The sequence below is a fragment of the Acipenser ruthenus genome, chromosome 28, assembly GCF_902713425.1.
Source record: "Acipenser ruthenus chromosome 28, fAciRut3.2 maternal haplotype, whole genome shotgun sequence".
Taxonomy (NCBI): domain Eukaryota; kingdom Metazoa; phylum Chordata; class Actinopteri; order Acipenseriformes; family Acipenseridae; genus Acipenser; species Acipenser ruthenus.
In genome coordinates, this window is record NC_081216.1 from 16,929,233 (window position 1) to 16,955,884 (window position 26,652).

At 37.4% G+C, this 26,652-nt stretch overlaps 1 protein-coding gene across 1 annotated transcript in view; it reads left to right on the forward strand.

Moving 5' to 3' along the window:
- The window catches only part of LOC117434719 (tyrosine-protein phosphatase non-receptor type 5-like), a 38,250-nt gene extending 14,223 nt beyond the window's left edge, over positions 1-24,027 (forward strand). Inside the window, exons 3-14 of the mRNA XM_034057345.3 lie at positions 4,106-4,309; positions 5,384-5,503; positions 6,181-6,276; positions 6,379-6,617; positions 7,475-7,661; positions 8,858-8,942; positions 10,157-10,236; positions 10,915-11,052; positions 12,677-12,787; positions 13,070-13,230; positions 15,984-16,097; positions 16,773-24,027. Coding sequence (XP_033913236.1) covers positions 4,139-4,309; positions 5,384-5,503; positions 6,181-6,276; positions 6,379-6,617; positions 7,475-7,661; positions 8,858-8,942; positions 10,157-10,236; positions 10,915-11,052; positions 12,677-12,787; positions 13,070-13,230; positions 15,984-16,097; positions 16,773-16,866 — 1,596 coding nt within the window. The 5' untranslated portion in view covers positions 4,106-4,138 and the 3' untranslated portion in view covers positions 16,867-24,027. The remainder of the gene's footprint in view (positions 1-4,105; positions 4,310-5,383; positions 5,504-6,180; positions 6,277-6,378; positions 6,618-7,474; positions 7,662-8,857; positions 8,943-10,156; positions 10,237-10,914; positions 11,053-12,676; positions 12,788-13,069; positions 13,231-15,983; positions 16,098-16,772) is intronic.
- Positions 24,028-26,652: the final 2,625 nt, after the last annotated feature.

Consider the following 26,652-nt stretch of genomic DNA (forward strand, 5'->3'; position numbering starts at 1 on the left):
TGGAGAATAAAGCTTGATTGAACCTGGTTTAATCACTGGTGACACTCTCATAAGGAGGGAAATGTCATAGAAGACTGGTAATTATAGACAAAGAGAAGCTTTTCAAACTGCACATGTCTTCTTTCAGGCAAATATGTAAATAAATAAAGAAAAGTAATAAAGCACAGGCCCTCTGCACTATTATTAACCTTCATCAACTCCATCGGGGTTTAAACACACCCCAGCACTTTAAACTATGCTGCCATGAGTCAGACACTGATTCAGTGTGATTATTTCCGACCCACCACTCCATGATTTCATAGGAATAAAATAGTATTTATACAGTGGGAGGCCTTTGGATTTGTACTCTATATGTATTGCAACAGAGAGCACAGTCAATATTTCTTTAAAGTTGCATTTACTTGCACATTTAGTTTAAAGTTATTTTTGTTTCACCACATTGAAAAAACAAATATCTGTATCATTTGAAATTATATCCAACTACATTGTAATTACAATGTAATTGCACAGATGGTTACATAGTAATTACATTGTAAATATACAACGACATGTGTACATTTAGACTCTAGCAACCAACAATGTTTATATTTTGTATTTAAGCATGTTGCTGCATTGTAACAACACAACCATGTGTGTAAATATGGTGCTATTACAGTGTAATGACAGTGTTGTTAAAGACATTTAATGTAAAATGTTACCCACAAATCTATAATTACAGTAATTTAATTTGTCTGTATTGACATATATTATACTGTGATAGCAATGATAGTATTTCATTTACCAACAATATACAAATCTCTCTAATCCACTACTGTGGTGGAGCAAACCTTCCTACATAACAGCTGGGCTCCCCTGGGTTAAACAAAGGATAATGATGTGGAGATATGAAGGAGGGCTGCCCACTTCAGTGTATAGCTTGGCTGGCTACCAGAGGTCAAAGGCTTGCCATCTAAAACATCACGAACCAGCACTTGATTGTAAGAAGAGAGGAACACACACACGACAAATGAAACTGGATACTGCCTTCATCTATGCCATTGAAAGTAAGCCTTTGTCCAACAGCATCACTGAAGGATTACCAGGTACATGTACTGATGTTTCTTCAGTGGGGATCACCTTGGTGTTTAGGGATATCCTCACAGACCACTACTACAATGGAACCAAACACACATTAAGCAGAAGTCTAGCATAACAGCATGGACCTTTAAAACAAGTAAGAAATAATGTCAGAACTAGCCCAGCAAAAAACAGGGACATTGTCAGAGAAAATAGCACACCCATTAAGAAAGACTAGTAAAAACATTCGACAAGAATGTTCTATGTATTACTACAGAAGGGCTAACTGGTCAGATAAGAGATAAATAACTGGTTGTGAAGAATGCTCGCTGCCCTTCTTACTGTAATTTGTTGGTAAGATCCTTCATATTGATTGGTGGTTACATCGGGGTGAGAGGTGGGAGTTCCCTGGATGAATCAGAATGTGCTGTGATGAGTCACCGGGAGAGTGCATGCTGTCACACGGAGAGGGAGAGACTGCTATTACTCTAGATAAGCTCTCAGAAATTACTCATAGACAGAACAGATCATACTGCTGTTTTACAGATATAGATTTTGATGTATTACCCTTCACAGATGAGTGAGTAGCAATGATTTAAAATCAATTTCCTTGCTTCATATTATGCCCTGCTGGGGATGCATATGCTCATTAGGGATTCAGTGGAAGTGGGCGTATGTCCATATGTCCGAACGTATGTCACACTTTCAAATTGCACATCTATATTGTTAATTTTAACAACTTTATCCTTGTCCCCAAATTGCAGAGTTTCTCTGGTCTATGAAACTAATCAATCAAACTTTCAGACATGGGAGGACATAAATACATACTAACTACACCTCTGGAAAGGTTTGCTTGAAATTAGCCACAGAACAAGGAAATGCAGCCACTCCTCAGCTTATTTTAATATTATAGAAGAAACAGTTCAGCTTACTGATATGTAGGGCAATACTTGGTTAGCTTACTTCTAATTGGTTGCTATCTGTTTTAGCTTTGAATTTACTACAAGCTTCTTATTGGCTATCATACATTCATAAAACATATGTTTGAGGTTTTCAAAGATAAGTTCCAGCCATATTAATTTGCCATTTGAAAGAATTTGATTAGTTACGATTTTCACGTAACTGTGACAGGATAACACACATTTAATAAACACAAAAACAAACAGGAGCAAACAAAACACGGCACGAGGGCCAAAATAAAAGGTTTAAACAAAAGAAAATCACACTTGCTGTTGTTCTCAGATGGATGCTTTCTAGATGCATTGTTGTATGTAGTAGTCATTTCCATGGACAGTAAGGCTTTACTCAAACATATGAAGAATCTGTAACATACTTTTTTTTTTTTTGCAACTAAAAGATGACAATCCATATTTAAGCTATCTCTATTGTTTGGTAACATTGTAATATGGGTTCTCTATTACTCCAGTGATCTGGATTTTGTAAACCTATATTTTGTGATCGAAATTACTTAAAAAAAAAAGAATTTCATAATTATGATTATTTGTAATCTGGATAAATGTAATCTAGCAGTGAAAAAATGGATCAAAATGAACCAGATAAAAGTAATCTCGATCACAAAACATAGGATTACAAAATCCGGATCACTGTTATCCAGATAACATTTTTTGAAAAAACGGCCCCAGGAGATTACATTTTAAATCTCATCTTTTCAAAAGACTTTTATAATTTGTACCCTCTGAAAAATCCTCTCACTGAGACCTGAATGAACCTGCTTGCAGAGGGAGGGGAGAGTAGTCATTGGAACAAGGTTCAGAAACTCAAGAAGGGACTTTGTTTGAGTCAAAGCAAGAAAAGAGACTGGATAACAAAAATAACAAAAAGCAAAATATGCTAATGACAGGTAAGAAATGTACACCTTTAAATTGACAGTGGCATTATGAAAAACAGTGAGAGATTAACCGTGCTGTTTTGTTGAAAGGGAAGGGAGCTAATGAAAGTCCTCCCACACTTGTTTTTGAATGGCAGGAAGGTGGGCAGTTATTAGCACACACGAAAATCTTTGACAGTGGTGCCCTGATCCTCACAGGCTAATGGGAAGGATTAAGAGCTGTCTGACAGCTAAAAAAGAAAAGAAAAGAAAAAAATAAAAATAAATCAAATTGGTTAATTTTGCCACTTGAGATTTGCAAAATGACAAATTTCCAAAGTAACAGCAGACACCATACTTTCATTAAGGGTAGCTGGTACAGGTACAATTAGCAACAATGGAATATCGAAGACATAATGATCGACAATAATCAATGCATTGAGAACACTTTGTTATTCCAAAACAAGAAGCAAAACAAAATGGGTCTACTCTTCAAATATGTGCCTATCATTATACATAGACATTTAATATATGCATTGAGAACTAATAGAACTATTCATCATATTAGGAAAAAGTCGATTTCAACACAATATAGACATTTTTGATAGTATATTAAAAAGCCAGGCAAAACAATGTTTTCAAACAAGCATAGATGAATGCCAAGTCAAGGTACCAATAGAGTATCCACATCCAACATTATTATTATTATTATTATTATTATTATTATTATTATTATTATTATTATTATTATTATTATTATTATTATTACTAGTAAATAATATAGAGATCTATTTTGAAAGTGCAGGTCTATGTCAGATTCATTGAAAAGATAGGCAGACCCTTTGAAAGTACAGCTCAGTTTCAGTTTTATTCAGTGGCTGCAGGCTTAGCTCTGCTGGTTTGAGAAATAATATATATACTGTACCGACTTTGTATCCTTATAGAAGTAAGTGGGGCAGTCAACTCCATTGTTGTATCATTTTCATTATATTACAAATACAGTATATTGAATATTTTGTTTCCATAAAGAAAAACATGGGAGCTTTGTATCCTGTTCCCAAAAGCTTAAATATGTTTTAATATTAAAAATAAAAGTGTGCGTGAGAGTAAGTTAGAGGCAAGGGGGTCACAGGGTCCAAGACAAAGTCCTAGACCTATCATCCACTCCTTCCTGTTTGTGCTGTTTCTGACAGGCTGTTTCCTTTTGCTTGGTGACGGCAGGTCTTTCCCAGTGAGCGGTGGTGACAGAGGAGCATGATGACGGGCCTCCCAGCCCAGACTGACACACAGGAGGAGCTGGCGCGAGGACCACAGCAACCCCAGAGTTCCCAGCAGGATGGGCGGGGCAGGTGGTGGGACCAGCTCAGAAGGACCTTGCTGACAGTGGGCTACAGCGTCAGCTTCTGTCTGGTCTCACAAATACTGGTAGACCTTTTGCTTATAGATTACTGTTCATGCAAAAAATACCATATTATAAGTTTTCAAGGTGTTTGTTTGGCTTTTCTTTGTAAACTAAAGTAATAAATGCAGTTGGAAATTGGAGCTGGATTGGGACACTAAATCTAGGCATGGTTGATTTACTTTAATATGTATATAAAAGAAAAGTCCACATTGCAAGCATGCGATATAAATGCATATTTCTCAGATCTAATATCTAAACAAACTAATTACAGCTGTAATATTTTAACTATAAGCTTAATAACAAAAATGTACAACAAATAACAGTACTTGTACAGTACTACCATCTATCAACTAAAGTCTTAGACGTGTTGCATTTTTCTACTCTGATGCATTATGAGCATCAACAATTTACTCAAAGGCTCCACTTGTGTTTTCTACTATTATAACAACCTTGACTTGCATAAAGAAGGAAAAATATTGAGTGAAATAGCTCGCATCACTCAATTTTCAAGGTGTGGTATCAGAAGCATAATCAACAAGTACAGAGAAACACCATCTGCAATTGACAAACCCAGGACTGGAAGACCCAAAAAGCTGTCTAACAAGGATGAGCAATACTTGAAGATAATATCCTTAAGGAATAATAAGAAGACAAGCGTTGAATTGACTACAGAACTGGCAGAAGGCACAGGTGTCATTGTCCATCAAATCAACAGTCCAAAGCACCTTTGACCATTGTTCCATAGTCCAGTTTCTGTGTTCTTGTGCATATTTTAGCCATTTAGTCTTGTTCCCCTTTCTTAACAGAGGTATTCTTACTGCAAAACATCCTTTAAGTCCTGATTTCAAGAGTGACCTTCGTACTGTTGATTTGATGGACAACAAAACCTGTGCCTTCTGTCAAGGTGGTTATAATAGTAGAAAACAATAGTGGAGGCTTTGAGTAAATTAAAATGCAAAGTAGAAAAATGCAACACGTCTAAGACTTTTGTACAGCAGTATGTATTTAAAGGATCATATTTTTATCTTTAACATACCTGTTTTACAACCATGGTTCGAACCACTGTTGTTAATATGTCTATGCAATTATTTCATTAGGGTGTGTGGATGTTATACATGTGCAATGGCCACGGAGCCTTCTCTGCAGCACACAAAGTCTTGGATCTTCTGCAGTACCTGGTCTCACCAGCAGAGGCACATTCTTTAGGGCAGGAGGAGGTGAGTGTGTGTGTGTTTATACTAAAGCAAAACCACATGAAACAGATATCAAGAATTTTTCAACCAAGAATCATATTCCACAGAAAGATAGGAAAGATTAAAAAAGATTATTTAAAGAGTAAAACAGTTTAAACGATGTTCTCAAAGGGGTTTTTTCACCGCCCCCTCACCGCCATTTTATGATGTTTGCAATAATTCTGAGTGGTTTTTTCTTGCAATTATTATATATATATATATATATATATATATATATATATATATATATATATAAGATAGCATGGTAGAAGTAGCTATGTAGACTGATGTTGTTGTTTAAGTTTGAAAGATGCACAGTGACTTACAGATTAATGCTCTAAGACTGTGGTATAGACAGTTCTGAGGTGGAGTTACATTTTGTTTTAGTTTTTTTAGTTTTTTTAATTGTCTATGTTTACGTGCTGTGGCCAGAGTTCAAGAACTGTTCTAACTGACCGCCATAGATATGTGTAACACCGACTAGAACAAATGTAGCTGATGACGACATTATTGAAAACATCATTGAAAGATAAGCGTACAGTTAAAAAAGCTGAAGCTGCTTTGACTTTACCTAACCTTTACATTACCTTGACAAAGATTGCAGCCTGACAGTAATTGTCTGTTTTAGTATCACCTGTATTTGTCCTGTGTTGTTTTTATAGAACTCCCCACACTTACTGAAGGAACTGTGGAAAATGGAGAGCTTGGGCCCTCTGCTGGCCACAGTTTTTCTAGGAGTAGTGATCATCGGCATTGGGGTAGGTACATCGGCCAACATGCTTTGTTTTTTTTTGTCAAGGCAAACCTTTTTTTTTCTCTTTCCAATCTGTTGCAACCAAGCTTGTTGTACATTTCCACAGATTCTATACTGCTTAAAAACGCTGGCTCCCAGCCCTGCTCATCCCTATCCTGAAGACAGGCGTCAGTCTATGAGCCGTCAGCCCTCCTTCACCTACTCGGAGTGGACTGACGCCAAGCAGGATCACTTCTTCGACATGGACCCAGTGCCAGAGACGCCTGTGTTTGACTACTGCATGGACATGAAGCCTGAGACCGACCCAGCCACACTGACTGTCCAACCAGTGGGGCTCCAAGAAAGGTCAGCATAGCACGAGGCCTGGCTCCTCCTACAGGGCCGCAGTCACTGCTGTGTAAACACACACTGTAAACCAATCCCACTAATAACCCATCCCCTGGTTTCTAGCAGTTATATAATTCTCTGGTTCAATAAGAAAGCATAATTCGTCAACAGAAAGCAAATCTACACATGCTTTGGAATTTTTTTAAGAATTATGTTTTTATTTCCTGTAAAAGGATGAACAACAGTTTTATTGCGCTTTTGGCTGAAAATAACAGGATTCTAAGCAGGGTTCTAACTTAATGAGATTTTTTTTTCTTGGTTATAAAACTGACCCATTTACAAGACATCTATAAACATGCCATTAAAGGCTTTGACGGTTATTAGCAAGGAATAACAGGTTATTCCAATAACATTTTAAATACACATTTCCATCCCGTTTCTACTCCAACAGTTTCTTATAGATATTAATTTCACATGGTTTGGCTATTATTATTATTATTATTATTATTATTATTATTATTATTATTATTATTATTATTATTATGTAGTAGTAGTAGTAGTAGTAAAAGTAGTAGTGTTAATCCATAGCTACACAAATAAAACCCTCAATGGTAGAATATGTAGTCATACTAAAATAAACATATAAGATTATTTAATAAATGTTTCTACTAGAAATCTTTCTCAATGTCTTCAATGTATTAAAAAGGATGTTTTTAACATTCTTTATAACACATTTATAGAGGCATTATTGTCTTTTTATAATGGATTCACAAACTGTTACACAAAAAAACGAAACTAAAACGAATCAGTTAATTTAGGTGCTCTGTTGTGTCCTAGTCTTCCTGCAGTGCTGTATCTCTGTCTCCTGTTTTCAGGAGGGGTTCAAACGTGTCCCTCACTCTGGATATGTGCACCCCAGGCTCCACTGAGCCCTACGGCTCCGTGCTGTCTCCCCGAGAGCAGTGTGCCCGGGAATACCTCCAGAAAGCCTCCAACGTGCTGAGCACCAGGGAGCTTCACGAGAGAGCCATGGACTCCTTCACACTGCAGGCCGAGTTCTTTGTGAGTGCAGTACCTCTGCTTAACCGTGCTTAATAGTGAAATAAGGGTACAGTAGAAATAACACATTACAGAAATTGGAGAATGTCAAATTAGATAAAAAAATAAAATAGTCTGCATTGAATGTGGTTTAGTGGCACAGCAGACCAATATAAGCTGTTTGAGAGTTGAGGGCTGCAAAAATCCGAAACTCCGATCAACAGAGAATTGAACAAGATAATTTTCTGAAATCAGAACAATCAGATAATTAGTCGAGTACAATAGCAGGAAAAATTTACGTAAGATGCCACAAACGTTATAGAAAGGGATGTTCTCAAGCCGCTCCCCCCCCCCCCCCAACATCCAGCACTTCCTCTGCAGTTGAAGTGGGAATGAGAACGTGGTTTTTTCCCCTGAGGGTGAAATAAGAACATAGCAAAAGTTATGTTTAACCGTACTGTACGCAGCCCCTCTCACATATCTAAATGTGCCTCCACTAACTTGCCATTAGGATGATGTTCTCCCATGACTTTACTTATCAACGAACAGGATGCCATGGCCGAGACATCTTGCTACAGCAAGATCAGATGCAAAATCACTTATTAATGAAATCCACTTTGAAGGGGGTGCCATGGGAGGGAGTGAAAAATTCATGACTAGCCATCTGACTTTAATTTCTAAAGGAGTTCCATCTTTCCAGGGACAGCCCCCCTGGCACAGGCTCCACGGCAGCAGAATCTGAAATATATCTGAAAGTGGGGGAGGTGCGGCTGTTAACGGACTAGACTGACAGCATTGGTGAATTAAACCGAAAGAGAAGATTTGTACATGTGCAGTCACTGCACTGTTATCTGTGTAGTTTGGTTTCATTGAATCCCACTTTATCAAAGGGGTTATTGGAAGCATGAGGTCTGTGGTCTATCTTAACAATGTAGACAACATCAGATTTAAATACTACTAGCTTGAATTCTATATAAATCTTTCTGGTATTTCCCCCCAGATTTATTGACCCATTTATAAACTGCCCTACCTGTTCACAGAAAGAAAAAATAAATACTGTAAAATTATACATGGAAGGAAAATAGTAATGGGATATTTAATATTATTTATGGTTTAATATTTAGGTGCAAACACTAAAATACAACTGATGAAAGGTATTAAGTGTTAACTGTCTTCTTGATTTGTCCTTTTTCTGTATTTCTTTGTGTTTTTCTTATCAGGAAACCCCAATGAACTTTGTTGATCCAAAAGAATACAACTTCCCAGGTATAGTGAGGAAGAACCGATACAAAACCATTCTCCCAAGTAAGTGACAACAAAGGTTGTAATACGAAATCTTTTTCCAGTCTTGTTCCAATACTGATCATCAACATTTCAGTATGTTTATTCAATGGAGAAAAGTTGTCGATCTTTATTTTCCTTGGCGTGAATAACAATTTCATTAATATGAAATTACCTATTTATTGAAGATGAGTTACATGTCTATAACAATCCATAATGACAAGATAATATTTGAGTAATAGAGCTCTGCAATGGGGGTTTGATAGGGCTGTCAGACAGGAGAGAGATTGGAGGTTGTATTTTTCATGCAAACTTGCAGGATTTCTTTACAATTTAACAAAAACAACCACGTGCCAATACCAGCAATGGTAGAGCACAGGCGGACATACACAAACTGGAGTTTAAACAGAAATAACAAAAAAGCAAAACAAAACACAGTGGGTAAAACACTGCTCATAAAACAAAAGCTGGCCAAAACACCAGCCGAGCGTGGCTCCCACTATAAGGGAGGTCCAGTTCCAGTAACATTCTCCCTGGCACAATTAAAATCCCCTAAACTAATCCCTGTTCTTAAATACCAAGGAGCCTGGTATACACGCAGTGATCCTCAATTGCGCTCACAACCCCGGTTACACACGGTGGTCGTGAAGTTGGTTCACTCACCCTAGATCAACAACGTGGTGAGGACTCACCACAGATTCACACCCCTTCACCTCCAGCCTGTAGAGAACAAAGGACTGGTTTCCAGCTCCTTTTTAAAGGCATGTGAACAGGGTTAATTGCTAATCAATACTTCAATTAACACCTTTCAATTAACACCCTTCGTTATCTAGCACAAACTTATTTTAAACAATTTTGATTTATAAAAACCCAAACAAGAAACAAAAACACACTATGTACAGGTGCAAGGGTCTCAGCCCTGCCACATGCTCCAGCAAATATATAAGTCTTAATAAACATACTCAATATAAATGTAATACGAGCACACAATTGCAATGGTGGAGACGTACTGTACAAGCATACTTATTCTTATAAATATAACAACAGAATTACCTGGTGAATCGTACTGTTCCAAATTACACTGCAGTGCTAAGCAGATGGCTTATACAGTTATTTGTTTCTCCTGTACAGCGGTCTTATTATATAAACAAAACAGTCCAGAATGTTTAAGGAGCAATGTGTTATTTGGAGTATCCTCTATATCTTTCTAAAAGAATATTCATTAAATTGTCTTTCAGATACTCATAGCAGAGTGTGCCTTAAATCTACGGATGAAGACGATTTCCTCAGTACATATATCAATGCTAATTATATAAGGGTTGGTAGTATTTTTATTTTTCCCCCTTTCGAATGAGGCACTGCATTGAGGCAGTGCTTATTATCAAGATGTGATTCTGAGACTGGAAAGATTCTTTACTACTGTCTTGCTATAAAAGATGCAGTGTTTCCAAAACTGGGCCTATTTTATACTGTTGTATGATTCAATAGTGACTGTTTACTACATTTTTCTATAGTTTTCATTTTTCTCTCATTCTGGAGTTTTAGGATCCATGGGTGTCCATAGATTGCCTGGGGTTCTTTTGAAAACTTTGGAAACTTATCTTTTCATTCAAGAAACACAGTGTTAACTTGGACTGGAACCTCTGCATTGATTGAAAAACAGTTTGTTTGAATTCCATAAATATTTTCAGCTGTGGTCATGTATGTTTCCTTAATCTTTGAAACCTTGTTGCCAATCTGTCCCTAAACAGGCTTTCTTCTACTAATACCTGCAGCAGCGGGAGGTCATGTCATTGCCATGACCCAAGATATTTGCTTCTCCATCACTATGTGACATGGGGCCATGTTGTTAAAAGAAAATGTATGAATAAAAAACTGTTTTTATATGTCAGTCTAGAAAAGTGACAAATATCAGATTTTCCTGTGGACTAAACCTGCACAAACTGATGTATAGGAGGTCTGATTGTCAGCTCCAGTTGTCTTGTTGTCCCCCCAGGGCTATGGAGAAGAGGAGAAGGTGTATATCGCCACTCAGGGACCCACGGTTAACACTGTCAGCGACTTCTGGAGAATGGTGTGGCAGGAGCGATCGCCCATCATCGTCATAATAACAAATATCGACGAAATAAACGAGGTACAGCCCTCTGCCGCTGCGTTGCACTCATACAGAGTTGATGCAATTTAATACGTCATGTGTAGGGTTTCTTATTGTCTTATTGTGTGTGAGAGGACTGCAAAGCTGCGCAAGCTGTACAAAATGTGTCTTCTTATAGAATATGACATATTCATTTATTATAAATCACAAAAAACAAATTGAACTCAGCAACTACTATTAAACTCTCTGATTGGCTGAACAAGATTCCAAACCATGCAGTCCTTAGACAACTCTTTGGGCCTACTTAACATCCTGACAACCATAAGAATATAAATATACCTACCGGTAATTCTAACGGCAGTTATTAAACAGCTACAACAGCAAGAAAACATTTCTTTCTGCAAATACAAATAATAAGACCTAAGAATGAAGTTTTCAGTTAATTTAAATAATTCCTTAGGTCAAAGATTCTTAAACTGTTAAAAATGATAATAACTGTAATTTGACTACCATTTTAAATTTAAACTCATTTCCTGACATATGTTAATATTAACTATAAGATCTATTAAAAAAAAATAAAAAAAATATACATTTATCATTTCTTTTTTTTACTCTTTTGTTCCACTGCTTGTTGCTGCATAGTTACATATTTAGTAAAACAAATATAACATTCAAAGTTTTGTTTTCGAACACTTCTCAGTGTTTTCTCATGAAATTGACTGTTGTAAATTATGATCCCAATAAGAATCTTCAGGGTTTCATCTCATGCATAACATTGCAACTAGTAGTGTGGCAACTCCACAATGCATGTGTGCCTTACTACCTAATCGAAGGAGTTGTTTTTAAATTTGCAACAATGTGTACTGCACACGTGGCAGAAAAAAAGTACATAAAGCTTATATTAAAACTGACTGTACAAAAGGCACACTACAATGTGTTCTCAATTCCTCTGTGCATTACCAGATAAATATTATACTACTACTCTTTTCTGTAGTTAAGGAGGTTAAGAAAGTCATGTCAACAATTGTCCACTTGACTAGTTTCTTACTGTGTTACCACAGAAAGTATGTGTTTAGTTTTTTTTTACATGCATAACAAATTCCTACCATACATCTTACAAGCAATTTCATTTTTTCACTAGCATTACAGATATTTTATTTAGCAATATTTCACGACAGGGTGTGTGTTGTTGTGGAATATCGCCATGCCTCATAGTCAGGTGATATCCCACACACCCTGGATTGCTTTGTTGCGATTATACCCTGGCTATGAGGTCATTTAAAAACAACTAACAAATAGGTTTAAAGAGAACTATGGAGATGTCCTGAGTCATTAAATAACTTTTTCATGTTCAACGCTGTAATTTTTATTTATTTTTTAACGGATCTCATTTTGGTATGTATCTTGCATTCATTCAAAACCAAGAGCAGAATGACCAGTGAATTGCACTGCTCCAAGTGAGACTGTACTGCTAATCAGTTGTAGAGCTTGATCTAAGGAAAGTAATTCTCCAAATAGTTTCATTTAGGTTCAAATATTCTTTCTTTTCCAAGGTTGTTATATAAACAGAATATGGCTGTGGTTGTTTCACTCAGGAGGATGGCTATAAGCGATGGCATTAGAACAACAACAGTACCCCATGTCTGTTCTATATTCCATACAGAAATGCACGGTGTACTGGCCTGAAGAGAAGGTGACCTACGAAGGGATAGAGATCATTGTAAACCAGGTCATACAAGCAGATGACTACAGTCTAAGACATATTACTCTTAAGGTACGTGACGGCTCAAAGGAGTATTTGTGTATCCAGATTATGAAAACCAGCATCTTTAACAGGGCATGGTTTTAAAATCAGTTGCATATATTAAGAGTAGCAAATTATCTATCCAGGGATGCCAATATATGAAGCAACAGTATGAGGGGTTGAATATGTTGAGTATGCACATCTGGTAAACACGCTTTGTCAAACAATGTAAGAACATTACTGGTATGAACTCCTTCATCCCAGCTTAATCCCACTGTGTTCTGTGTTGGTTCCCTGTGTTATGTGTGACAGTGTGAGGGAGAGGAGAGGAGCCTACGACACTACTGGTACACGTCCTGGCCAGACCAGAAGACCCCAGACAAGGCCCCTCCTTTGCTGGAGTTAGTGCAGGATGTGGAGGAGGCACGGCAACAGGCACCAGAGGATAGCGGCCCAGTCATTGTCCACTGCAGGTAATGTGGCAACAATGACTAGAGCTGCACAAACTTTTTAAAGTAAAACTATACTTTAGGCTCAGCATTTCAAGTAGTATGATATAGATAGTGTTCCGTGTTTTCAGTTTTTATCTTTAAAAAAAAAATCTGGGAGTTTTTTTTTACATATATTAAAATAGGGATCAAATCAGAAAAAAAAAGGTTTTTAATTGAAACATCTGTAAAAATCGGGTGGGGAAAATCTCAGTATACACACTTTACATGTGGAATATGATGCGTAGCAGTTGTGGTGTCCCTGGCATGTATAATGAGCAGAATCTGTGCAAGTTGAAGCCACGTTTTCCCAAGTTAGCTGGTACTTTGCGAACGTTTGGAAAATCGCTGTGCTGACGGAAATAGTATCTACAGAAGGTATGAACATGACATCAGAACAAAACAAGCCAGGTTTATTCGCCTTGAAATCATAAAAATAAAAGAAAATTGACAAAACTGGGTGGTGCAAGCCATCAGGAGACGCGTCAGAAATCACACTGGACATTTACAGCAATACATTCCATATAAGTTTACCAACTAAAGCATCACCATTTTCTGTCATATATTTACAATTATGATTGTCGGCGTTAGGAAGTGTTTTAGCTGATGGACAGACAGTACTGTTGCACGAAGTCACCAATACATACCTCTGCAATAAACAGTGGCTGTCCAGCAAAGCACAGCGCTGTGACAAACTCATTAACACAGTCATTCTGCGCTCTCTTTTTATTAAAGCATGTGTAGAAGCCACATAAATGGATTGCTTGTCTCTCACTTCACTTTCTTGTTTTAGTTTAATGTGTCGCTTATTTTTCAGTATGTTCTGTTAATGTCAGTGCGAACATGTACCTCAATGCAGCAGTATCTGCAGCGCTATGCATCCTCTGCCTCATCTGACCCACTTCTGCTATTTTTGCTTTTTTGTATACTTCAAAACATTTGTTTTCTTTTGAATATTCAGAAACTGATTTATGTTTTCTCCCAATTCCTCATCCACTAAAAATATTATATTTTCGTGTATTTCAATTTAGTTTTTGATCAAGCTAATAGTTACTATACCCAGCAATTGCCACAATGAATCAGACTTTGATTGGCCAACATAATCAGGTGATAATGTGTTTGTGAAGCGACAGAGAACCACAGTTGAACGGTATTTGATCCTCTGGCATCTATACATCTGCTGTATCCTAGGATACAGTGCAAGGCTGCTTATTACAATGTCGGAGTCAAAATAAAACAGCATTTTAATCAAATTATTGTGTATTTCCCAGAAAATAGTACCGGGATAATATTGAATAATAGACAAAAACCGGGTATAAATCAGTAAAAACCGACGTCCAGTTAAAAAAAAAACATCCTGTAATGTTTCGGTAAAATTTGGAATAAACCGGAAACGCGGTTATATGCTAAATATAGACAACTGATGTAGTACGTCTGTAGTACTGGGCTTTAACTTTTTGGGTGTATTTTTAAGTGTCCAAAATAATACCATAGTTTCTTATAGTTTTGAACACACAGTACACAAAATCCTTGTGCTTACACTGCTGTTTATCTCCTTCTGGCTCAGCGTTAGAAAATAAACCAAAGTGATTTCTCAGTGGGTTAAACTAACTCAAAGCTGGCCTCGGGTTATAAAGCAACTGTATAATAAACAGGATATATTTGTATAGATTAGTAACACATAGCCAGTAGCAGTAGCGTATGACTCATAACAATGTGGTACTAGTGTTTTGACCCTATGCATGAGAAGTTTATCAATTCACATGTGGCAAGAGAGTAATTCAGTCTTCCTATTCCTGCACCACTTCCTGACACATCGGCTTAGCGTTATTTTACATGCCTAGTCTCACTTGGTCTTGCACGGAGGTGTTGTCTGCCTGCTCTCAAGCTAGCGCTACGGAAACCAGCAGATAACTCTGCTGATCCCCTCAAGGTATTCATTGCAAGCGAGTAAGGTTTAGCCTCTCTCTGGACAGGTACACAGCCTGTCAAGGCTGAGTCAGTCCCTGCCTGAGGCAAATCAATGACCTCTGCTAGTGCAGTTTAGAACAGCCACTCTGCACAACCAAGCTAGCAGCTACAACTTTGACTCCTAGTTTACAAGGGCACCAGCAGAAGTAATGTTAAGCAATCTGTGTGCACTGCATTTATCATCAGTACTACTACAGTTGATTATCATTATTTTTATTTAAAACTATAAGAGATTCATTTTGATTTTGATTGCTTGAAGCTATTGATAGGTTATTACTATTCAACTGCCAATAAAACTTTTTCTGGTGTGATATCAATTAGACCATTGCTTCAATGCATTTAAATCTTTATTAGCTCATTTCTGAAAGGAAAAAGCACAGATTGCAATTATAAAATGATATATATATAAAAATAAAACAAAAAAAACACAAGACTACTTACAGTACAAGCCCCTCTATGCATGTATGTGGTTATCTCTTGTTTTTCCTTTCTGAAAAAGTAAGTTGAGATATGGCCATTCATTCATTATAAATGTGGTGCAATATCATTTGCCACCGTCCTATAGCATAAACCTGTCCTATTTTTGAGGTGTTGCAACTTGCAAGTGATAATAATGTATAGAGGGTTTCCATATATAACCTTGACTAGCATGAGCAGGAGCATAAACTGTATGGAACAGCAGGAGACAGAAGCTGATAAAGTCTTGATACTGTCCCATTGCGCACTGCAAGCAGATTTTAACCCTGTGTATTGTTTGGTGTTCTCAGTGCAGGGATTGGAAGAACAGGCTGCTTCATTGCCACCACTATTGGCTGTAAACAGTTAAAGAACGAGGGGGTCGTGGACATTCTTAGGACCACCTGCCAGCTGCGTTTGAACAGGTAAGGGTTTCCAGTGTGAATGGACAGTAGTCCTTTGTACTGCCCCAATCACACAATAGTGTTCCTTGGAGGAGCCAATCTGTCATATACTGAACACTCACTGGACACCTTATCAGGACCACATACCCATTTGCACTGGACATTTCAGTAGGTTATAGCCTAAAGATTACCCAGAGAATTGTGATAATATTATATCACGCTTTATCTCCTGTTAATTCAAACTATGTTAGTAGTTCTTTCTCTCTGACACTATCTTATTCTTTTTTTTTTGTCTGCTTTTCACTTTTTTTTTTTAAATATAGCTATACCAACACTGACCACATCTATTAAATATTCAAACCGGACTGGATTCTTTGATTCCTCTGGAAAGATAAATGACATCCCGTGTGTACCTAAACAGTGTTACTTGGACGCACAGGGCAAGGTGATAATGATAATACATGGGGGTTTAATCCCTGATTGGTTGGTTTACCTCACTGATCCAGTTACAGAGGAAGGGAATGCAGCCAGACACATTAAGGCGCTTTGTGGAGCCATGCCAGCCACACATAGTAACTAGGGATAAAGTGATATGGCTCTTTATCCCTAGTATATATACGGCTCCAACAAGTATTGTATTGGGCTGTGGTAGTTGTGTATATGCATGAATACATCTGCTTGTTTTCTTTTTTTCAGAGGAGGGATGATCCAGACCTCTGAACAATACCAGTTTGTCCATCACGTCCTGAGCCTCTATGAGAAGCAGCTCTCTCTCCCGGTAGAAGAATAAATAACACTCTCACAGCTTACAGCTCCAAAAATAGGACTCAGCTACAGCCATCACCTGCCTGCCAACCTTTGGTAACCACGGTAACCCAGAGAGGGGGTGGGCCCGGAATCAAGCCCACTCTCGCACTAACGTCTGCTTCACAGTGCGTTCATTTATATGTGTTCATGGTATATGAAGCCATTATTGCCCCTTTTGTATTGGAAGCCCTGCCCATAAGGTATAAAGGGCTGTATGGTTATCAGAACTTCAGCTTGAGATAGACAAGTCTTGGATTCGAGCGACAACATATGATCTCTGATAATCACCGAACAGTAGTTCCATTTTCTACAACATGATTTGTTCAAATACAGAAACTAAGGAATTTGTTCTCATTAGTTACACGCTGTAGCTTTTCCTGTTTCTTTTATGAGAACTTTATCCAAGCTCAGTCCTACTCAAACAACTGATGAAATGACTTGGCTCATTTCTAGTTACATCTGTGTGTGTTTTAATATTTACTGGGATAGGACTCACAGCTGCTATGCTGAAGATGAACAACCACTTTCCACATGTCTCCAGTTACCTTACAATGAGATTGAATATATTTTACAATGTTCAGAATACTAAGGGGATTTGGAAATGTCTTCTATCTACAATGGTGTTTATATCCTTTAAAAAAATGCCACTTGAAGAGGCACCATCACAGTGTCTAGCATGGCCTCCTAGAACAAATGCTTGGTTGAACATCCACAAGTTGGAAAGCACAGGCTCCTAAAGGCCCCTCTGATCATCAGGGGATCCCGTAGCTCCTCCAGAAATCAGTGTAAAGGAGTTCAACCCTTTATGAAAGGAATGCCTGAAGACCTTTAATGGAACTAAACCTCTTTGAAGAGCAACAACAAGGGGGTTTGTGAACTGTATCAGAGTTAAGAAAGGCCATTTCACTGTAAACTTCAATATGGCTGGAGTCCCAGGGCCTGTGGTAGTTCATCACATGACTGACGTGGTTTGTAGAATGTCTCTTAAGAGTATTTAATGTCTGACTTACAACTCAATGAGTTGTAACTCTGAAGTCGCTAAGCCTATAGATGACGGATCTCAAGGAATAGGTTAATCTAGCACATGTATTTTTACACAATGGCCTTACTCTGTCTGTCAGTCTGTCTATTCCTCCACCGTTAGGCAGCATAGAGGTTGAGCAGGTATTCTTTTCTCTGGACAGGTACATTCCCTTTTGCTCTTAAACAGAAGTTATGGGGCTTGCATTAAATCAGATGAATTGCTCTGCTGTAGAGGAGATATATGGAGACGTATGGGTCTATTGAATTTATCAAAACAGTGTAGACACTGATTCTTACCCCTTGGAGCGCTATAGCTACTTGTGCAAGCTGCAGTTTCGTACAGTGGTCAGTTGCTGGTTCACCCTGTTACGCTGCACTATTTATATCCACTGCTGATTAAGATAAATTGATTCGACTCTGTGTTCTTCAATAGGACTATAGCAGCTAATTTCCAGGTTTCTGTTTTTTTCAAAATCAGATCTGGATCATGTTGTCATGAACCAGATTTTCAACAAGCACACAGGCCTCAATAGATGAAAAGTCTTAATAGCAGCTGAATATCTATCCAGTCTCAAACCAGCAATACCACTACATGTTACCTACATTCCAGGTATTTGTGCTATTTTGGCAATGGAAGCTATTTGTTTGATTTTTTTTGTTGATGTCAGAGCAGGATAAACAATGGGAATGTATCATAGTTCACGATTCACAATTTTGTGAAACATAGAGACACATTTGGCTGGTTCATTGGGGAAACACGTTCATTATAATATCATTTGTGTCAAATATATTATTCTTGCAATCCTTTAAGAAAGAGTTTTGTAAAAAGGTTAGATTACTTGTTTTTTATGTTTTACAAGTAATGTATGTAATATGTACAAAAAACTAACTGGTCACCGACAGTCGGAACAGTTCATTGGCATAAATGAACGGGACTGGATAATTTAAAGTCCTTGTCAAATAAGATCCAGGTCTGTTCCATCTCACAAATTGACACTTACCAGTTTTAAAGGTGGCTTGTCTGACTCCAGATAACTCGTTTTTAGATATTCTTACTTGCTATTTATAGAATAGAATACTAGCTATATCCACATGCATATCCAGGATGAGGAGCTAGGTGGTGTAATGGGGTTATGCACTAGAATTGCATGCCTTCACCTCTGGAGCTGTGGGTTCTTATCACAGTGAAATTAGTTTGCTAGTCTGAACTTTGACCCCAGTGGACACCACCACACAATTGGTTGTCTCGGGGTGTCAAGGTCAGGTCAAGGTCTTCATTGCTAAAAAACGGTATGATGCTAAATTGAACTTCTCAAGTAGCAAAATAAACATATAAAGTTATCTAATGTGTTTAGTTGATGGCGTCTCCAAGTTTAGTTTAAATGTTTGGGGAAATAGTTTTAAATTGAAAGTCTTCATTTTTATCTAAATTATTTGCAGAATGCTGAAAATCCACTATAATTATTTATTTAACATGAATTGAATGTATTGTATTTAATTACATTATTTAGTGTACAAAGCAAGACTAGATTTGAATCCTAGTTTTTAAATATTTAAATATTTCTATACAGTACTTTTATTTATTTAATATTTATACATTTTCTCTTTAGATGGCTAAAGATTTGAATTTTGGGGAAAATAAATTAGTTATGTTCAACTGAATATAAATAACAATTATATTTTACTCACAGCTGCTTAGCACCAATGGTTTTTAAAGGAAAATTATCATTTTTACTCCATGGTCTTTGTAACTCTTCTGTTTTACATCTCTTTTACTTGTGTACTGATATTTATTTTATTTGTCACAATTAATTTCCGGGTGCAAAAGTAGACTTTATATACAGTATAGTAGGACAGGAAATAACAATTTGCAGTTGTCTGTGGGGAGTAGGAAATACTTGATGGTACCAAGAAATTGAAATATTCAGCTTTTCTGTTAATAATAAAGTAATTTAATATGTAATAGAACACAAGCTATGGGCAGAGGAATCATAGAAGATTTTAATGTCGTCTATGTCTACATATGTTCTTAAGTTTCAAGAATCACCATGGTAACTTAATAGAGAAAGCTGATATCAATTTCCATATAAGGATGATGGTGGGCTCTCTTAAGCCATCTGTAAAATGCTTTGCTGTAGGACACTGAAAAAAGGGTTTGATTTCTCATTGAAATTGTACAAATCCTTGTTTTAAGCAATGAGCATTGTGGTGCCTTCAGTGTTTTGTGATGGACTGCCATTATGGGTTCTGACCCATGTCTGTGAGATGAGATGAGGTTAAAAGCTCTAAGACCATGAATACAGAAGGGCTTTTGCATAGTGGTTAAGATGCTCACTTGCGGTGTGTGGGGTCGCTGGTTAGCGCCCACCCTCCGCCCATTTACACTCGCGAGCATACAGTTTTATCTTATTAAGAGTCTGTACATGATGAATGCTTTCTCAATGGTCTGTAACAAAAACAGCCTGAAGAAATATATATTGAAACTGGTACCTGTGCTTGCTGATTTCTAATGTATGTTTTTATACATTTAAAAGGGTTATAGTTACAGTTTAAAGGACTCTCTTAAGAAGATCATTGGAAAATAATACTCAGATGTGCCACTGCAGTTACCCTGGCACATTAGGAGAAACAGTAAAATGGCTGTTGTCAAAAGCACTGTAAGGATCATATTTGTAATGGCTGATAACAGCAGGTGCTCTCCGAGTACAGGTGGCTGTTAATGCAGATTTTACTGTAGAAATGTAAAACATTTTAATTGGATTGATTTACAGGAACACTAAAGGTTTTTTGTCATTTTCTAATTATGTATTTAGCTCATCATTTATTTAGGTTGTGAAGTTCAGGTGGTGATTTCAAGGGATTTGCTTCACTTGTGCAGAGTCCGCTGTTATTGAAATCTCAGTTTACAGTTAGATACCAGTGTGGAGCCGGTTTTCTGGGTTTCTTATACCCCTTTCACACAGACCATTTAGTGCCGTCTCTGAACCACCTCTCGAACCATCTCAACTCCTGTGTGAAAGGCTATGCCGGCACTGAAGCGCTATAGTGGGGGGCGTGGATTGAAAGTCAACATCCCCCGTGACTGTATACCGGTCGCTTCATTTTTTTCAAATACAATGGCTGATCAAGAACAAGGTAGTAATTGGAGGCCGGAATAAGTTAAGGAATTGTTAACTTTATGGGCTGACGAGGAGGTGAAATCACAAATAGAAGGGACGGTGTGTGATGCTGTAATTTATGGGCGAATCACCGTTGCCATGTAAACGATCTGTTGACTGACAGGTTTGAAAGTTGTACTCACATGATCCCTTTGGCTGTGTGAAAGGGTTATAACGCTATTATACCAGCATAGATTGTGCAATTTCGTGCTGTATGAATGGGTATTTTAAATATTTTTTTTAATGTCTCTGAGATGGCTCAGTAGCGGCATTTGTGTGCGAAAGTGGTATTAGTAGAGAAAATCAAATAGCAGGACAAGTGAAATGGGTTCTATGGGGTGCTCTTTGGTAGTTTTTCCCAAAGGGAGTAAGAACTTACTTTTCACACCTATTCTGCATAAACGTTTCCAGGCTGGCAGAACACGATCTCTCCAACTGGCGCTGATGGTGGAATATACCTAACGAGTGTCCAATAAGAAGGACACAAGAGACTTTAAATCTTGCACTACATAAAGAAAATGCAGACTGAACATGAGGGCTGTGAATATATTATGCTGTCAGAGAAAATAGGTGAATTCATTTATAGATATCAATTAAACACAAACATGATACATACAGGCGATTTTTGCAGAGTGAATTGCAGATTGCAGATGGCTGTTTTTTGAGAATATTAAGAAGTAACTGCAGTGTGCTCCCTTAGCATAGAGACACCCCTACAAGATGATTGCCTACATCATGTAGGGTAGAGAGGACATTAATACACAGCATCAGCCTTGCCAGAGGTCGTTAAGATGAGGCTTAATATTATAGAACCTTGTGACCAGTTATGAAGCAGCAACTATTTCTAGACATTTTTTCAGAGGCATGGTGTACACTGTAGATTCAAAGACTTTAATACCCGTTTCGGTTTGTGATACCAGGTCCAAACCTGACCGATTTTCTAAACCAGCGAGATCCAGCTTGACAGTTTTACTGACCAGAAACCAAACAAAAAAAGGAGATTATTTTTGTACCTTGGCGACAGTTTAAAACAAACCTGTTTATTGAAAATGTAACCATTTCTGTTTATTGAAAATGTAACCATTTCTGTTTATTGAAAATGTAACCATTTCTGTTGGAATGTTTCTTTTTTTCATTCTCTTACCCCTTTCAATTGCTGTGATTTGAAATGTTCTGTTTCTAGTATTATATTGTGAAGTCTCAGCCATATTAAATTAACCAACCTATAAGTGTTCCATTAGCATTCCCAATAATAAACTGGATTGCGTTACATTGCATTGGTGTGGGGTGACTTACTGCATTACAGGGATAGCACAGGAAGTTCTGAGGGTCAAAATGTTGTGAGATATATGGGACTGTAATAAGACCATTATTTACAGAACTAAATTTACAAAAGCTTCTGTCATGTTTATTTTATCATTCGTCATTCATCTTCTCACATAGCTTGTATGTTTTTATTGCAGTTTTCCTGGCTTCCTGTTTGTGAAACACCCTTTTCCTTTTTTCTTTCTTTTTTTTACAAGTGGTTTGATTTAAAGCACAAATGGGGATAGGGATTAGATTTTTCAGTGGAGGAATTCAATCTGGATGGTGCACATGTATACAGGTGCATTCATTGATCACATTTTTACTTATATTAATGATATACAGTTAATTCTCATTAAAACACACTCAGATTAAACAAACTTCCTGATAATACAATTTTTCTACATGGTCCCAGAGCAAATTCATCAGTCGCATATTGTAAATTACTTCTTATAATACTAATTCACTTAACACAAATTTCCAGTTTGTGTGAATTATTTTGGAGCCCAAATTTGAACAGCTGAGTGCAAAGGATATTGGGAAATGTATTCACTTGCATCCAGATTAGCACCTCTGTATTTTAGTGCTGTTTTGGGACTACCGATCCTATGATGCATTTTGAGTTGCCATAGTGCTGACACATCAATTTCATTTCCATGAAGCAGCGCAAAAACGTGCATTATCCTTGCAGCCAAAGGTAGAGGTGTTAAAAAGGATACCATCATACAAGCCGATGAACAGCAAACTGTGGATGCAAGTCATCAGTGTTTCCAATACCCTCATGTTAAAGAGTAAGTAGTGGGGGTTACATGTCCCCACGTGTTGCTACAACTGTTTAAATAATGCAGGATGTTATTGTTAACATCCTAACAACTTTTTACACTTATCATTTTAAAGTCTTTTTCAAAATGGACAGTGTTGAAGGTGATTTGGGCCAGTGTAGATTTGCTGTTGCTTTGCACCATTCATTGCACAAGTCTGCAGGCTCAATCCCCCATGAACCAATAGCAGTTTGTGGCGGTTTTCTGCAAATGTCCCCATTACCAAAATCCCCATGAGACCGTCTTAATGGACACGTTAGTCAATGCAGCCATGGGCACCTAGTATCTTGCCCCTTATAAAGTCAATGAGATCTTTATGATTTGATTGTTGCTGAATAGTTGCACTCACTTCTCACACATCCAATGTAGATAAAGTAGAGCTGCATGTTAATTATGCTGCTGCAGGAGCTTCGCTCTGCCCCATGTGACAATATGATTTTTTCCTAAATGGCTCACATCTAGAGAAAGTAAACCTTACCTATAGATCAAACAGTCTAAAGGCAGCTGTACCATCCGTGAATCCACGTCATAATCATCTGTTTCTACAAGTTCCAGTAGAAGTTTGGACAGTTTTTTAACACAGAAATGTACGTTTGTAATTACTGCATGTGGAAACACAAGTGCTAATTTAATATGGCTATGTTAATAAATGTGTTTAATTTATCCCACAGAAAAAAATAACAAAATGTATCATGCTTTTTCAAATCAATTCTATAAAAGCATTTACAATAATAAGCATTTTTATGATTAAATGCAAACTGTTAATGTAAGGACGCTTTTAATGTAATTTTATATGTATGTAAAAGGATGTGTTTTGCATCTTAATAAAAGCAGACTGAAAGCATTAGCGGGACGTCTTTGTTTAATTTGTTTTATTTGCTGTTCCAGAAGGAAGCAGTTTCTTTTTTAACATCATTACAAATTACAGGAAATGATATTACCCTAAAGAAATCAATGCATTTGCAGAATTGGCATAATCAATAACTAATAAACACTCAATGGAGCTAAATTTAAAAATACAAAAAAAAGCTTTGTAAATTCAATAAGACATTTGGACTTTTTTCAGTCTTTTTCAATGTTTAATGAGTTTAATTGAAAGAGATATATCACTGGATGCTGTGGACCGCTCCCAAGTGGTCAAAGTGAAGTTTCTCTTAATGCTCCCATTAAGAGGAATGTGCAGATGCTGATTATGAACATATTAGACAGTAACCTCCCATAGGTGTGAATGGTGCTAGTCACAGCAGGTCAACAGAATGGATTTGAAACTAATATTGCACACTGGTTCTGACTGGGTTCCCGGTGTGTATTGGTTTATACAATTGTGATACCGTTAGTAGGGTTAGTAGTAGGACTTCCTATGGATGTCAGGACTGCCCAGTCCCTGACCACCTTCCAGCGTCTCCTCAAGACACACCTCTTCAGACAAGAACTATAAAACTCAACTCTTCCCTTCTGGACAATATAGCACTCTGCCTTTAATGCACTTTAACTTGCACTTATCTGCTCCCTATTTTACTGTATTTAATCCTGCACTTAACCCAATCTGTAGTATCTTGTATTTCACTTGCACTCGTATCTAACCCTGATGTAACTATCAACACTGTTATCTGCTCTTGAACTGCCGCGATATCAAATTGTACTGTGTTTTGTATTTGCTCTTATTAGGACTGAAGTCATTGTATTTTGTATCTTGCTCTTAATTGTACTGTAATTCTTGATATGTATTTTTTGTATACAACTCTGAGTCACCCTGGGTAAGGGTGTCTGCTAAGAAATTAATAATAATAATAATAATAATAATAATAATAATAATAATAATAATAATAATAATAATAATAATAATAATAAACTGTGACAAATGTTACCACTATGGTACTATTCAACTTATGGCCCGTATTATAATGATTGTTAATCCAGTACAGGTAGAAGTGTAGAATTGTGGGTACAAGCTCATAGCACATTTTAGTAACCAATTAAAGTTGCTTGGGGGTAAATTCACACAAGCTTATCTAGGCGATATATAATTTTGAATTTTGGTAACAGAAAAAGTCATGGGGAACAGAATAATGCAATGAAATAAAATACACACAGGAGGTGCTGTTGAAGCCCATATCACATAGTTAATCAACTGAGAGTGTTAACATCACTGAATTATACAATGTGAATAAATGAGCTACGACCTCAAGCACACAGCTTTATATCTTTATAGCTTCCTTTGCTTTGGTTTTTGCATATTAAACTGAGAAGGACTGTGAGAGACCCCCTGTACGAGAAAGCAGTATCGTGAGTGTTTTTTGTTTGTTTGTCTGTGTGTAATCGTCTTGTTTGTAACACCACACTAGACAGCTAACACGATTCCGGAGCTGTCACCGAGGGCCAGCACTAAAGCCGGAATAGCACCACTACTGTCACTCCTATAACCTGTATCACCCACCACGAGCACTACTACACTCACCCAGGACTGGTGACCGTGTGTGTATAATCGTGGGGCGGATACGTGCTGGGTTTTTATTATTGTTTGGGTCTACAAACCCATTATTGTTTATTATTGTTGTTATCGGTCACCAGACCTGGATACAAAACAAAATAATAAAGCATTATTTTCCAAACCGGATTAAACCTCTCTGTCTGTTTCATTACCGCACTGCATCACCCCTGCATCCACTCAGCCACTTTGCCACAACTATGCATACAGTACTGTAGCTTCGTTTCACATTTCTAGTCTATAACATGCACTTCTCTTATGTATCCCTTTAGTTAACCTACTTTACTCCAGGAATACCCAAGGCGTGTACTGTCTGCACAGCTTGGTGCCCAGTATTGCCCCATTGAAGATGCTTTGGTAAAGGTAGGTAACCAAAAAAGACACCAAGAAGTTATATTTTCCCCCTTTGTTTACATTCCAAAACAAGCACTTCAACAAGACACAGTTGAGAGAAAGATGTTTTATTTGACTGTAAGGAAGATAAAAGATTTTTAACCTGTGCTTCCCTTTCCAGGGCTCCTGAATCTGAAAAACAAAGAGTTGTCAGTAACATCTTAGCCCCCATGCCTTGCATTTAGACTGATCTTCAGCTGTTGGGGTGCTTATATAAATCGAGGACATGCACATAGACTTCTATATGAAACCGAAGGAGTAACTGTATTAGGCTCTGGCAGTCAATTAATCACACACTTCAGTTTCAAAGCAGCAGCAACAACATAGCAATGTGTTTGTGTGTTTAAAGTGAATGCTAGTAGCGAACAAGCAATGCCACCGCTGTTTTTCTGTTAAACAGAAAGTTGTGAAGTGTGTGGTTTCAGATGGAAGGAGGTGCAGTTGCACTTGCAATACATTAACATATACATTACATTTTGCAACAGTTTTAGTTTTTAAAATGTCCACAAAGTTTTAAAATATAGTGCACAAACTATTTTAAACTGCACTAGTCGACTACCCCCTATTAGAAATACAGGGCT